The following is a 15102-nucleotide window of genomic DNA, read 5'->3' on the forward strand; positions in this document are numbered from 1 at the left end:
GGCCAGCTCTCTGGTCTTCAGGCTCCGTGTTTTTTCTCTAAGTGACAGAGCCTGTTTTTAAATAAAGCACACCTCACTGGGAGGCCCCATATATGAAAACAGATTTGGGGGGCAGTTCAGGTAGCAGAGGGAGTGGGGACCCCAACACTGCCACATTCTCCCTCCCACCTGACCCAACATGCGAGGACTCGGGGGCTCGTGAGTTCAGGGGAATTAAGCTTCCCATTTGCCCGGCCCAGGTCGGGGGTTCAGCCGTCGCCTGCTACCGCTGGACTGCGCGGGGCCCGGGGGCCGTGAGTGTCCGCAGCCCCACCTCCGGCCGCAGCGGGGAGGCGCCGGGCCAGAGCTCCGCTGGGCGGGGGGGACGGCGCACCACGGCGGGTGCTGGTGCTGGCGTGGGAGCCGCGCTCCGCACCGCCCGCCTCACCCCTGCAGTTTCAGTTGGGGCGGAGGGAAGGTTCCACGGCGACGACTAATCGCGTCTTTAAATTTCCATTTGTGATAACAACAACAGTGCCTAACCCTACATAGCGCTGCTGGGTGACGGGCACCATCTAAAACATGCCTCTGCCCACATATTACCTCATCCTGGCCTCCCACCTATTATCAACCCCACTTTATAGCCATGGACGCTGAGCCCGAGGAAGGTGCTTGCGGCCTGAGAGCTGGAAGTGGAACCAGCGCAGCCCGGATCTAGGGTTTAGGCTTGTAGTCACGACGCAGAGTGGAGAGCCCAGAAAAGTCTCCAACGAGCATTTATGAGGGATTTCACGGCAGCAGAAGGGAGCCGTGGGCTCACTACAGTCACGTTTGAGGTTTTCCATTTACTCAGGATTGAGGCAAAACCGGAAACATTAGAAAACTTGAGAACTAGGCCCCAAAGCTGTAGTCTGCATGTGACTCCTGCTTTTCTGATGGTGATGTGGTATCTTTTAATCACCCCAGCTCCAGCCCATCATGGTAGGCTTGGGTTGTCTGTATCTGAAGATGCTAATGATTCCAAGCCCATGCCTCCCCGTGTGCCCAGCCCTCTCCTAGGCCCTGACTTAATCCTTGCCTGAGCCTACGGGGGAAGCAGAGAACTAGGGGAGCCCTGGGCGGGTAACAGCCTCTGCTGGATGCAAGGGGCCTCTGGCTCCCGTTGGTCACCGACTCTCCCAGAGGAGAGGGGAGCAGGATCGGGGCTGGTGGCCCCGATCCAAGACCAAGAGCAGTGCTGGAGTCTCACCCGGACAGCGTCCGCCCTCCATGGCCGTCCGCAGGCATGCAGGTCCTTTTCCTAGATTTCACCTCCCACAAGGTCTGGTTGCCTCAAAGCTTCAAAGTCTAAACCACCACAAACCAAGGGCCTGCCCTCCCCCGAGGACAAGCTGCTCCACTGGGAGGGCGCTGACCTCGGACCCGGGATTCCGAGATGCGGCTGGAACACGGGCAGCCCTGCAGGCTCGGGAAGCATCACTGCGCTGGGCGGCCAACGTGATGCCCAGAAACGCTTCTCCAGGTTCACAGGAAGCCCATTCACATCTGGGGGCCCCTGATGCTGTCCACCAGCGACGCCTGTGCTGTGCATGCCCTGAGCCACAAACATGGGCTCCTGGAGGGCGGCAGGTTGTGAAATCTCACTGCAGAGCGTTCGTCCAGAGGAACCCATCCTTAAATGACCTGTGAACTGGGCAGTGCCGGGTGGGAGGAGAACACTTAACAGACACGTGTGGATATGGTTTTTTATTCCAGTGATGATGGCAGTTACTTGAGTCTAAGTCATTAGCCTCAGAAGAGCATATTGTGAGGACACAAAAAGGCGTCCTGTGAAACCTATGACTACAGACGTGACTGACGCTGTTGAGGGGTGGCAAAGGCTCAGGTGAAATACTGTGTCTTTGTTTTGTTTTAGCAGAAATGTCCCAACCATATGTGGAAAAACACATAAATGGAAGGCCCACCTGGTGGTTGTGTGCAGCCAACTCCTTCAAAGACATTCTGCTTCCGAGTTGGTGTTTGAATGTGCGTTTCAGGGGGGCCACCTAGGATGTGACAACAGCCTCTCCCTGACCCAGAAACACCATCCCAGCTGATCATGGAGCCCACAGTTCTACCAGTAAGTCTCATGTCTACTTCTTTGAGTGATTTTATAATAATTATTGTCGACAGGGACAGCTTCATGGCAGAAGTCAGCTGGGGGCTAGTTTGAAAGTTATCAGTCAAGTGTCTCCCGTGCTGTGTGCAGCTATTTCCTATCCCCGTGCCTGTGGCAGCTGCATGCATCCGTAGGCACTGTCCTCCAGGCATCTGTTCTTGCCGTGGATCTTCAGGAAACCCCTATCAGGCCCCAGAGGATGGGGATGCAGGAAGGAACACGAAAGCCACAGAACCACTCTTGCAGGGCTGTATTCTTCCAGTTGTCGTGTCTCCAAAACGCTGGTCCACATTTGACTCCCTCTTCCTCTCACACCACACATCAGATTCTCCAGAGATCCTGCTGATGGCCTCCAAGGGTGTCCTGGGCTCGGCTGCGCTTGACTCCTCCACTGCCGTGAGCCATCCAAACGCCGACACTCTGGCTGGGACGTCACGTTACTTAGCCTCCCCTGAGGCCTCTCTGGTGGCTCCTGCCCCACAGCAGACGGGCTGACGCTCACCATCCCTCCTGCCCTCCTGGGCACACGCTCCTCTCTGAGCCCAGGCTCTCCTGCAGGTGCGAGTGGCCCACAGCTGCGTTTGGGCCGGAATGGGGTGGGGTGACTGCACTCCTAGGCTGAATTCTACAGCCCCAGGGGCACAACTCCTGTCGTGCCCTTCTGCAGCTCAGGTCAGGGGACCCAGGGGACACAAGGGACCTTGGTCCTGAAACATGGCTTGGAGGAACGCCACTAGTCTGGAAAACTGGTTTTGACCCACAAGTACACAGTTGGCCCTACGCTGTCGCCCACCTCCTGTACCAGCTCGAAGAGTTTGCCCAAGCATTTCTGGAAGCTCGTCTCCTTCTCTCTCAGGCCAGCAGAGCAGACTTCCTCCAGCGTGTCTCCCTGCACCCCACAGCCAGGCACGAGCCCACTTCGCAACCTATGGGAGGACTGAGCAGAACAGTGACATTATGAACGTTTTCAGTACATGCATTCACTCCCCCCCGGGCTTCATCTGACGCCGGCTCGTGCTATGGACTGGCAAGGACTGAGCATCAGCCACACAGCTCAGATTTCCCGACGTGCGTCCACGGCACAAAAGCCATAGGAGGGGCTTTGGGAAAGAGATCCTGTGGTCATATGTGTGTGGGAAATGCTGCCCATTTCTTTCTCAGAGCTTCAAGACCGTGGTGCTGATGCACAGGAAGTGTCCAGAACTGTTACGGCTCCATAATCTAGATGTTTCTCGAAGTCTTCTGAAACGGCTGAACTTTCTTTTCTTGGCTTGTTGTGTTCGGTTCTTCACTTCTGAGGCCATGCAGGGGAAAGTGCAAAAGACATCAGAGGAGAGAGAACACAGAGCAAGAGAGAGGCCTGCTGGTCCTGCAATCCCCTGGAGAAAATCCATGCTGGAAAGGGGTGGAGCTTCTACTCTAAATATTTGGTAAAAAAAAAAACAACTGCTATGCTTTCTGAGCCACTTTATATTTTTTCGCCCAAGACTTCACCGAGACCATGATTCAGTCTTCTATTTTGTATCTGCAGAGATTTAAAGCGGGGATTAGACCTTAGGTATTTCGGAAAAGGTCTAATAAGCTTCCGTCGGCGCTCCCGTCCAGCCGCGCTGGTCTTCGCTCCCTGGCCGGAGGCCCTGGGAGCACCAACCTGTGTCCTCCGTGGGCGCCGCCTCCCGCCCCCGACTCCGCCACCAGACGTCCGGTGACTGCGCTTAGGGACACACGCTCCTACAGCCGCGGGAGAGCCGCGCTTCTCCCGGTCACGGTGCAGCCGCCTTCCCCGGAGCCAGGGCCCTTGTAGATTCACCGCAGCGTGGAGGCTTGCGACGAGGGGCCACCGTCACTGCCCCCCAAACTGCAGCCCCCGTCCTCTGTTCCAGGCCCGGGCCGCGGTCAGCAAGCCGGAACCCCCCTTTGCCTCCACTGGCATCGGGCAAATGCCTTCAAACCCGGAAGACAGCGGCTCGGCGCAGCTCCTTGTTTGAAGACTAGAACTCGGTGGCTTCTAAGGAAGAGTGCAGACTCTCGCAGGACCACAGCCGTGTACCGTCCCTGGCACCACGTAGACGGCCAGAGCGCCCAGGCCGGGTGACCGGGCCTCCGGTGCCCCGCCCACGCTGGATGCCCGCCTGGTCAGGCACACGGCGCCCGGCCGTCCTCTCGCTGGGCCGGCGTCACCGCACCTCAGTGTCCGCAGACGGCTTGTCTGGGCCGCGCACAGCGCTGGGCAGAGGACACGGGACAGACGCCGCCCATACAGTGTCCACAGGTCACCGGGCAAATCCCGCCGAGGGCCGCTCGGCCGGGCGGGCCAGGCGGCTGTGAGCGCGGCCGGTGCCAGCCAGGCGTCACGGCTGAGCCACGGCCGCCGGAGCAGCGCACGCGGCCACCTGCTCCGCCCGGAGAAGCAACACCCACGCCGTCCGGAAGCGGCTGAGACCACAAATGGGCCCGGAAAGGGCGCCAGGGGGGCCAGTCCCGCGAGACGCGGTAGAGGCGGAGGCGGGTGCGGCAGGGAGCGCGGCGCGGGGTTGGCGGGGAGGCGGGCGGAAGGAGGGGCCTCAGCGGCGAGGCAGGTGGCCTTGGGCCGGCGCCGGGGTGGAGACGGGGCCGCCCGCCCGCCAGGGGGCAGAGGCCGCGCCGCAGCCCCGCTTGGACTCAGTCCGGGCCTGGTGCGCACGCGCCGGCTGCGGGTGCTGCTGCTGCTGCAGGAGTGGCGGCCTTGTCCTTCGTCCTTCGTCCTTCGTCCAGCCTGGAAGAGGGTGAGGCGCGCGGCGGGCACTTCCTGTCGGGGGCGGTGCTCTGTGGGGAGTCTGGCTGTGCTCCGGGGGCACCCGGGAGGCAGTGCCTCAGGCAGAGGGTGGCGGGCCCGGAGGTCTGGGAAGGGTGCTGCTGGGGAGGGAACAGAAGTGGGGGGCTCGGAGGCGGCGGCCCTGGGGAGGACGGCCTGGTCGGCTCTGTCACTGTCACCGGGGGCTGTACGAGGGGCGTGCCGGGACCCCGGGGCAGAGGGCCCCCAGCGGCCGCCCGGCTGCTTCCTCCACGTTCTGCTGCCTCGGGTTGAGCGCCCGCTCTTCCCACCCAGGATTCTCCGGCCCTGGGTTCGTGGCTGTCTGAAGTCCGCCTCCGGTTGACGAGGGTTGGGAGTGAGAGTGACGAGGCGTGGATTCTGTGGACGGAGCCCCTCGGTGGCCCAGAGGGACCCAGAGGCACGGCTCCGGGGTTTGGGCCGAGTGTCCCGGCAGCGTCCGCGTCGGCCGGTCTGTGCGAGTCCTGGGACTGAGGCTGGCGTGGCCCGTGCCTGGCGGCCAGCCCTCCGTGTGCCTTCCCGCTTCCTCCTGTTGTTTGGTGACACTTGGACCTTCATCTGGTATCGAAAAACCATGAGGCTTGGCGTCTCACCCGGGTGGTCCGTGATGCAGAAGTGAACCAGTAGATCCCACACTGGGAAGCTCAGTACGGCAGAGGGTGTCAGGCGCTTTGGGATGGGCAGTCGGCGTGGCCAGGGGCGCGTGGGCTCCGCCGCCGCAGCTGTTTGCGCAGCCCCCTCGGGTCGTGCGTTCCCGAGGGACCTTGTGCTCCAAGCTGACTTGCGTTCCAGCTCTGTTGCTTCCAGGGGCATCTCACGTGTAAGTCAGTTGGTACACTCAGGGCCACGCCAGCTTCCTTAATTTTCCTTTTGATAACTCAGGCCTCAGTTTTATAGCTCAAATGAACATAATAAGACAGATCTTAATTAGCACTTAATTAGTTAACAAAGGGCTGGTCAAATTCTGAAGCTGAAATTTGCTCAAAAATATAATGATTATACAGTGTGGTTATGCAATAAAAGTAAGTTGTTTTAACCCAAACTGACTATAGCTATTGTGGCTTTTTAAAGGAGAGGGAAGCGTTTTTCTACCCCCGTGGAGGAATCGGTGGTGAAGGGGAAGCCTGGCATCCTTATTCCTCTAACATTGGGTTGCCCAAAAAAGTTCGTCTGGGTTTTTCTGTAAGATGGTACGGAAGAACCTGAACGCCCTTTTTAGCCAACCCAACGGGTCAATCCGCTAGTGAGTGCGGTTGGGCCGGGGGTGCACAAGCATGTGCCTCTGGTTTACGAGAGGAGCCCATCAGCCTTTCCTTACGAGTCACAGCTTCCAGCACGACTGACGGGTCCCCAGAGGCAGCAGGGAGACCAGGCTCTTTGGGGCAGGGAGGCCGAGGTGTGTGGGATGGACAGCATTCCACGGCCCAGACTCTCAGAAGTCGGTCCCCACACCCAAATGTCCCTTGTGAGTGACCTGTGAGTGTGAAACTCAGAGAAGAGAGACATGGCCCTGCCTGGGTTGATGAGGTCATCTTCCTGCAGGTGAAGGTGGCACAGAGAGAACCCCTCAGAGCTTGGCCTTGTCACCCCATAATGCTCATGGATGGTGGCAGGGAGACACACAGGAGGCCACCCGGGGGCCAGTGCACCACCAGGGCGCCAGGTGAAGACATGACTCATGACAGTGTAACGTGTAGGGCAGTGTCAAGTAACAGGGAAACAAAGCCTGGAGAAGCTCCCGTCCTCCTGCTCCGCTTCCAGAGCAGGATGCTGGGTGCCAGCATCTCCTTGTTCTGGTGGAAATGGCAACGCGAGAACAGAAAATGAGACGGGAGCGCATCTCAGCACATTCACACAGCACACCCAGCGCACATGCAGCCGCAGAGTGGCTCGAGAAGGAGGATTCAAGACAAGTTGTACTCGGTGTGTGCAGGTCAGAGCAAGCCTGTCCTTCCTCTTTCTTTTGTCCCAACTCGACTCGAGTCCGCACGCAGCCCCTTGGAAGATTGTCCCCTTACCCCATGGATTGCTTTCTACAATTTACACCCTCAGCAAGTGTTTTTTTGAATGATGGGCATTCAGTTGGATTCAGCATTAGTAAATGCTCTGTGTCAAGCGTTGCTGTGTGATGATGTCACCCTGTAGCTTTTTGACCCAAATCTCCTTCCTGGGAGTCACCCCTCACATACTGATGTGTTGTCACTGGTTTTCCTGCTTCATCTGCCCTTGGGTCATTGGTGGGTTGGCAAACACTGGCCCTTTCAGTGTCTCCCTGCTCTCAGCCCCTCCAGCCGCTCAGCATCGACAATACCGCTTTCATCCCAGAAGGTCATCTCTGTGCCAAACACGCAGGAGGCCCGGACGTGGCATCGTTCTCTACCTGTCAGAGGACATCCACGTACCCAGAGAAATATTCCTTTTCTTCTGACAGAGAAGCGGGCAGGGTGAACCCTCCAACTTGGCGTGATACAGCTGTAAGGGGTCATGGGAACGGGGAAGGAACATGTGTATCTCACAACCTGCTTTTTGCCACTCACAAGCTTTGAGACGTTCCATGAGGTAATACCCCTGCCTTTAACTGCAGCTGTGCACATTCCTGTGCTGTGGGAACAGAGTCAAGACGTTTTGAGACACTGAAAGGCATTCTCTATCTCTCGAGGTGGAAGGCAAGTAGGGAAGTACATGGAGACTTCTGGTGTCCTAGGAAATGGAGCTGGGAGCCTTTCAGACTTGTTTAGCAGAACAGAGTGGATTTTGAGGTCAAGAAAATGATCTTGTATTTTGCCAGAAAAATCTCAATTACATGTGAGGAACCACCTTTTTCTTGCTCTAATGGATTTTTTTCAAGATGAAGTTAGTGATGAAACTGGCTAATTTGCATATTTTCAGGGAATAAAAATTGAGTCAAGAATTTTTCATTGGGTGGTTCACTTTAGCAACTTCAAAAAAAACTTCACTTAAAAGGAATCCAATGCTTCTTTCTTGTGATTATAGAAAGCTTTATTATTAAAAAGTTCTACCACTCTCTATCACATCTGTTTTTTTTGCATGAATTGACTTTTTTTTTAACATCTATATTGGTCTCTATTGGTCAGTCTATTTATCTCTTGTAAAAATAAAATACAGTGTGTGTGTGTGTGTGTGTGCGTGTGTGTGCGTGTGTGTGTGTGTGTGAAAAATAAATAAATAAAATGTTCAAAAAAAAAAAAAAAAAAGAATATGGACATTCTCCTACATAATGCCCAAACTAGTATCCCTCCCAAGCAGTTTAACAATGATAGAGTAATTTAGTCAGCATAGAGTTCCTATTCAAATTTCCCAAAACTTCCCCAAATACTCTTTTACAGATTTTTGTTTCTGGCCCAGGATCCAATCAAGGATCATTTACTACATTTGATTGTCATGAGTCTTTAACTTCTTTTAATCTAGAAAATTCCCACCAACACTTTTTGTCTTTTATGACAGTGATATTTTGAAGAGACCAGGTCAATTGTCTTGTAGAATGCCCCACATTTTGATTTATCCAAATGTTTCCTAATGATTAAATGCATGTTAAATATTGTTTTATAAGAATTCTATAAATGTGCACTTCTTAGAGTGTTTCAGAAAACACATAACGTCAGTTTGTCCCGTGATGGGTATCCTAGTTTGAAGACTGAATTAAGATGGTGTTTTCTAGCTCTCTTTGTCGTAGAAATATTTTTATCCATTGTAAGTAATAGCAACTGTGGCTTCATACTGTGAGACCATATTAATGTCCTGTCCTCCTAAAACATTTCACCTAATGGTTTTAGCATCTGTGGATGATTCTCACCTAATCAATAGTTGTATTAGTGGTTGCAAAGGTCATTGGTAGATTTCTAATTATATTGTTACATACAAATGTATTAGCTAGTGTTTTTCTACAAGAAACAGCTTTCCCTTATGTCCTTTTTGTTTTTGAGTATTACTGTGGACTCAGTGATTTTTTTTTTATTCAATATAATATAAACCATTATCATTAATGTGTATTTTTTTTTTTTTAGTATCCAGTTTCTTTTTATTCTTTTTTTTTTAAACATCTTTATTGGAGTATAATTGCTTTACAATGGTGTGTTAGTTTCTGCTTTATAACAAAGTGAATCAGTTATACATATGTTCCCATATCTCTTCCCTCTTGCATCTCCCTCCCTCCCACCCTCCCTATCCCACCCCTCTAGGTGGTCACAAAGTACAGAGCTGATCTCCCTGTGCTATGTGGTTGCTTCCCACTAGCTATCTATTTTACGTTTGGTAGAGTATATATGTCCATGCCACTGTCTCACTTTGTCACATCTTACACTTCCCCCTCTCCATATCCTCAAGTCCATTCTCTAGTAGGTCTGTGTCTTTATTCCCATCTTGCCACTAGGTTCTTTGTGACCTTTTTTCTTTTTTTTCCCTTAGATTCCATATATATGTGTTAGCATACTGTATTTGTTTTTCTCTTTCTGACTTACTTCACTCTGTATGACAGACTCTAACTCTATCCACCTCACTACAAATAACTCCATTTCATTTATTTTTATGGCTCAGTAATATCTATTGTATATATGTGCCACATCTTCTTTATCCATTCATCCGATGATGGACATTTAGGTTGCTTCCATGTACTGGCTATTGTAAACAGAGCTGCAGTGAACATTTTGGTACATGACTCTTTTTGAATTATGGTTTTCTCAGGGTATATGCCCAGTAGTGGGACTGCTGGGTCATATGGTAGTTCTATTTTGAGTTTTTTAAGGAACCTCCATACTGTTCTCCATAGTGGTTGTATCAATTTACATTCCCACCAACAGTGCAAGAGTGTTCCCTTTTCTCCACACCCTCTCCAGCATTTATTGTTTCTAGATTTTTTGATGATGGCCATTCTGACTGGTGTGAAGTGATATCTCATTGTAGTTTTGATTTGCATTTCTCTAATGATTAATGATGTTGAGCATTCTTTCATGTGTCTGTTGGCCATCTGTATATCTTCTTTGGAGAAATGTCTGTTTAGGTCTTCTGCCCATTTTTGGATTGGGTTGTTTGTTTTTTTGTTATTGAGCTGCATGAGCTGCTTGTATATTTTGGAGATTAATCCTTTGTCAGTTGCTTCATTTGCAAATATTTTCTCCCATTCTGAGGGTTGTCTTTTGGTCTTGTTTATGGTTTCCTTTGCTGTGCAAAAGCTTTTAAGTTTCATTAGGTCCCATTTGTTTATTTTTGTTTTTATTTCCATTTCTCTAGGAGCTGGGTCACAAAGCATCTTGCTGTGATGTATGTCATAGAGTGTTCTGCCTATGTTTTCCTCTAAGAGTTTGATAGTGTCTGGCCTTACATTTAGGTCTTTAATCCATTTTGAGTTTATTTTTGTGTATGGTGTTAGGGAGTGTTCTAATTTAATACTTTTACATGTACCTGTCCAGTTTTCCCAGCACCACTTATTGAAGAGGCTGTCTTTTCTCCACTGTATATGCTTGCCTCCTTTATCAAAGATAAGGTGACCATATGTGCGTGGGTTTATCTCTGGGCTTCTATCCTGTTCCATTGATCTATGTTTCTGTTTTTGTGCCAGTACCATACTGTCTTGATTACTGTAGCTTTGTAGTATAGTCTGAAGTCAGGGAGCCTGATTCCTTCAGCTCCATTTTTCATTCTCAAGATTGCTTTGGCTATTCAGGGTCTTTTGTGTTTCCATACAAATTGTGAAATTTTTTGTTCTAGTTCTGTGAAAAATGCCAGTGGTAGTTTGATAGGGATTGCATTGAATCTGTAGATTGCTTTGGGTAGTAGAGTCATTTTCACAATGTTGATTCTTCCAATCCAGGAACATGGTATATCTCTCCATCTATTTGTATCATCTTTAATTTCTTTCATCAGTGTCTTATATTTTTCTGCATACAGGTCTTCTGTCTCCTTAGGTAGGTTTATTCCTAGGTATTTTATTCTTTTTGTTGCAGTGGTAAACGGGAGTGTTTTCTTAATTTCACTTTCAGATTTTTCATTATTTTTGTATAGGAATGCAAGAGATTTCTGTGCATTAATTTTGTATCCTGCTACTTTACCAAATTCATTGATTAGCTCTAGGAGTTTTCTGGTAGCATCTTTAGGATTCTCTATGTATAGTATCATGTCATCTGCAAACAGTGACAGTTTTACTTCTTCTTTTCCGATTTGGATTACTTTTATTTCTTTTTCTTCTCTGATTGCTGTGGCTAAAACTTCCAAAACTATGTTGAATAATAGTGGTGAGAGTGGGCAACCTTGTCTTGCTCCTGATGTTAGTGGAAATGGTTTCAGTTTTTCACCATTGAGAACGATGTTGGCCTTGGGTTTGTCATATATGGCCTTTATTATGTTGAGGAAAGTTCCCTCTATGCCTACTTTCTGCAGGGCTTTTATCATAAATGGGTGTTGAATTTTGTCGAAAGCTTTCTCTGCTTCTGTTGAGATGATCATATGGTTTTTCTCCTTCAATTTGTTAATACGGTATATCACGTTGATTGATTTGCGTATATTGAAGAATCCTTGCATTCCTGGAATAAACCCCACTTGATCATGGTGTATGATCCTTTTAATGTGCTGTTGGATTTTGTTTGCTAGTATTTTGTTGAGGATTTTTGCATCTATGTTCATCAGTGATATTGACCTGTAGTTTTCTTTCTTTGTGACATCTTTGTCTGGTTTTGGTATCAGGGTGATGGTGGCCTTGTAGAATGAGTTGGGGAGTGTTCCTCCTTCTGCAATATTTTGGAAGAGTTTGAGAAGGATAGGTGTTAGCTCTTCTCTAAATATTTGATAGAATTCTCCAGTGAAGCCATCTGGTCCTGGGCTTTCGTTTGTTGGAAGATTTTTAATCACAGTTTCAATTTCAGTGCTTGTGATTGGTCTATTCATATTTTCTGTTTCTTCCTGGTTCAGTCTTGGCAGGCTGTGCATTTCTAAGAATTTGTCCATTTCTTCCAGGTTGTCCATTTTATTGCCGTAGAGTTGCTTGTAGTAATCTCTCATGATCGTTTGTATTTCTGCAGTGTCAGTTGTTACTTCTCCTTTTTCATTTCTAATTCTATTGATTTGAGTCTTCTCCCTGTTTTTCTTGATGAGTCTGGCTAATGGTTTATCAATTTTGTTTATTTTCTCAAAGAACCAGCTTTTAGCTTTATTGATCTTTGCTATTGTTTTCTTCATTTCTTTTTCATTTATTTCTGATCTGATCTTTATGATTTCTTTCCTTCTGCTGGCTTTGGGGTTTTTTTGTTCTTCTTTCTCTAATTGCTTTAGGTGCAAGGTTAGGTTGTTTATTCGAGATGTTTCCTGTTTCTTGAGGTAGGCTTGTATTGCTATAAACGTCCCTCTTAGAACTGCTTTTGCTGCATCCCATAGGTTTGGGGTCGTCGTGTCTCCATTGTCATTTGTTTCTAGGTATTTTTTGATTTCCCCTTTGATTTCTTCAGTGATCACTTCGTTATTAGGTAGTGTATTGTGTAGCCTCCATGCGTTTGTATTTTTTACAGATCTTTTCCTGTAATTGATATTTAGTCTCATAGCGTTGTGGTAGGAAAAGATACTTGATACGATTTCAATTTTCTTAAATTTACCAAGGCTTAATTTGTGACCCAAGATATGCTCTATCCTGGAGAATGTTCCATGAGCACTTGAGAAAAATGTGTATTCTGTTGTTTTTAGGTGAAATGTCCTACAAATATCAATTAAGTCCATCTTGTTTAATGTATCATTTAAAGCTTGTGTTTCCTTATTTATTTTCATTTTGGATGATCTGTCCATTGGTGAAAGTGGGGTGTTAAAGTCCCCTACTATGATTGTGTTACTGTCGATTTCCTCTTTTATGGCTGTTAATATTTGCCTTATGTATTGAGGTGCTCCTATGTTGGGTGCATAGATATTTACAATTGTTATATCTTCTTCTTGAATCGATCCCTTGATCATTATGTAGTGTCCTTCTTTGTCTCTTGTAATAGTCTTTATTTTAAAATCTATTTTGTCTGATATGAGAATTGCTACTCCAGCTTTCTTTTGACTTCCATTTGCATGGAATATCTTTTTCCATCCCCTCACTTTCAGTCTGTATGTGTCCCTAGGTCTGAAGTGGGTCTCTTGTAGACAGCATATATATGGGTCTTGTTTTTGTATCTATTCAGCCAGTCTGTGTCTTTTGGTGGGATCATTTAATCCATTTACATTTAAGGTAATTATCGATATGTATGTTCCTATTCCCATTTTCTTAAATGTTTTGGGTTTGTTATTGTAGGTGTTTTCCTTCTCTTGTGTTTCTTGCCTAGAGAAGTTCCTTTAGCATTTGTTGTAAAGCTGGTTTGGTGGTGCTGAACTCTCTCAGCTTTTACTTGTCTGTAAAGGTTTTAATTTCTCCATCAAATCTGAATGAGATCCTTGCTGGGTAGAGTAACCTTGGTTGTAGGTTTTTCTCCTTCATGACTTTAAGTATATCCTGCCACTCCCTTCTGGCTTGCAGAGTTTCTGCTGAAAGATCAGCTGTTAACCTTATGGGGATTCCCTTGTGTGTTATTTGTTTTTTTTCCCTTGCTGCTTTTAATATGTTTTCTTTATATTTAATTTTTGATAGTTTGATTAATATGTGTCTTGGTGTGTTCCTCCTTGGATTTATCCTGTATGGGACTCTCTGTGCTTCCAGGACTTGATTAACTATTTCCTTTCCCATATTAGGGAAGTTTTCAACTATAATCTCTTCAAATATTTTCTCAGTCTCTTTCTTTTTCTTTTCTTCTTCTGGGACCCCTATATTTCGAATGTTGGTGTGTTTAATGTTGTCCCAGAGGTCTCTGAGACTGTCCTCAGTTCTTTTCATTCTTTTTTCTTTATTCTGCTGTGCAGTAGTTATTTCCACTATTTTATCTTCCAGAACACTTATCCATTCTTCTACCTCAGTTATTCTGCTATTGATCCTATCTAGAGTATTTTTAATTTCATTTATTGTGTTTTTCATCGTTGCTTGGTTCCTCTTTAGTTCTTCTAGGTACTTGTTAAATGTTTCTTGCATTTTGTCTATTCTATTTCCAAGATTTTGGATCATCTTTACTATCATTATTCTGAATTCTTTTTCAGGTAGACTGCCTATTTCCTCTTCATTTGTTAGGTCTGATGTGTTTTTACCTTGCTCCTTCATCTGTTGTGTGTTTTTTGTCTTCTCATTTTGCTTATCTTACTGTGTGTTTGGGGTCTTCTTTTCACAGGCTGCAGGTTCGTAGTTCCCGTTGTTTTTGGTATCTGTCCCCAGTGGCTAAGGTTGGTTCAGTGGGTTGTGTAGGCTTCCTGGTGGAGGGGACTAGTGCCTGTGTTCTGGTGGATAAGTCTGGATCTTGTCTTTCTGGTGGGCACGTCCACGTGTGGTGGTGTGTTTTGGGGTGTCTGTGGCCTTATTATGATTTTAGGCAGCCTCTGTGCTAATGGATGGGGCTGTGTTCCTGTCTTGCTAGTTGTTTGGCATAGGGTGTCCAGCACTATAACTTGCTGGTCATTGAGTGAAGCTGGGTCTTGGTGTTGAGATGGAGATCTCTGGGAGGTTTTCGTCGTTTGGTATTACGTGGAGCTGGGAGGTCTCTTGTGGACCAGTGTCCTGAAGTTGGCTCTCCCACCTCAGAGGCACAGCCCTGACGCCTGGCTGGAGCACCAAGAGCCTTTCACCCACATGTCTCAGAATAAAAGGGAGAAAAAATAGAATGAAAGAAAGAAAGAGGATAGAATAAAATAAAGTAAGATCAAATAAAATAAAGTTATTAAAATAAAAAATAATTATTAAGAAAAAAAGAAAAAATTTTTCCAAGTTAAAAAAAAAAAAAAAAGGACGGACAGAACCCTAAGACAGCTGGTGAAAGCAAAGCTATACAGACAAAATCTCACCCAGAAGCATACACATACACACTCACAAAAAGAGGAAAAGGGGAAAAAATAATATATCTTGCTCCCAAAGTCCACCTCCTCAATTTGGGATGATTCGTTGTCTATTCAGGTATTCCACAGATGCAGGCACATCAGGTTGTTTGTGGAGCTTTAATCCGCTGCTCCTGAGGCTGCTGGGAGAGATTTCCCTTTCTCTTCTCTGTTCGCACAGCTCCCGGGGTTCAGCTTTGGATCTGGCCCCGCCTCTGCGTGTAGG

The 15102-nt window shown here is 47.7% G+C and overlaps 1 protein-coding gene across 1 annotated transcript in view; it reads left to right on the forward strand.

Annotated features, from left to right (window-relative positions):
- Positions 1–625: 625 nt before the first annotated feature.
- Positions 626–15102, forward strand: part of LOC309666575 (uncharacterized protein) — a gene marked incomplete at its 5' end in the record, with an annotated part of 92579 nt that continues 78102 nt past the window's right edge. Inside the window, 4 exons of the mRNA XM_082474044.1 lie at positions 626–647; positions 2400–2533; positions 4021–4119; positions 4207–4902. Coding sequence (XP_082330170.1) covers positions 626–647; positions 2400–2533; positions 4021–4119; positions 4207–4902 — 951 coding nt within the window. The remainder of the gene's footprint in view (positions 648–2399; positions 2534–4020; positions 4120–4206; positions 4903–15102) is intronic.

The sequence above is a fragment of the Balaenoptera physalus genome (assembly GCF_965194825.1).
Source record: "Balaenoptera physalus genome assembly, chromosome: 9".
Lineage (NCBI taxonomy): Eukaryota > Metazoa > Chordata > Mammalia > Artiodactyla > Balaenopteridae > Balaenoptera > Balaenoptera physalus.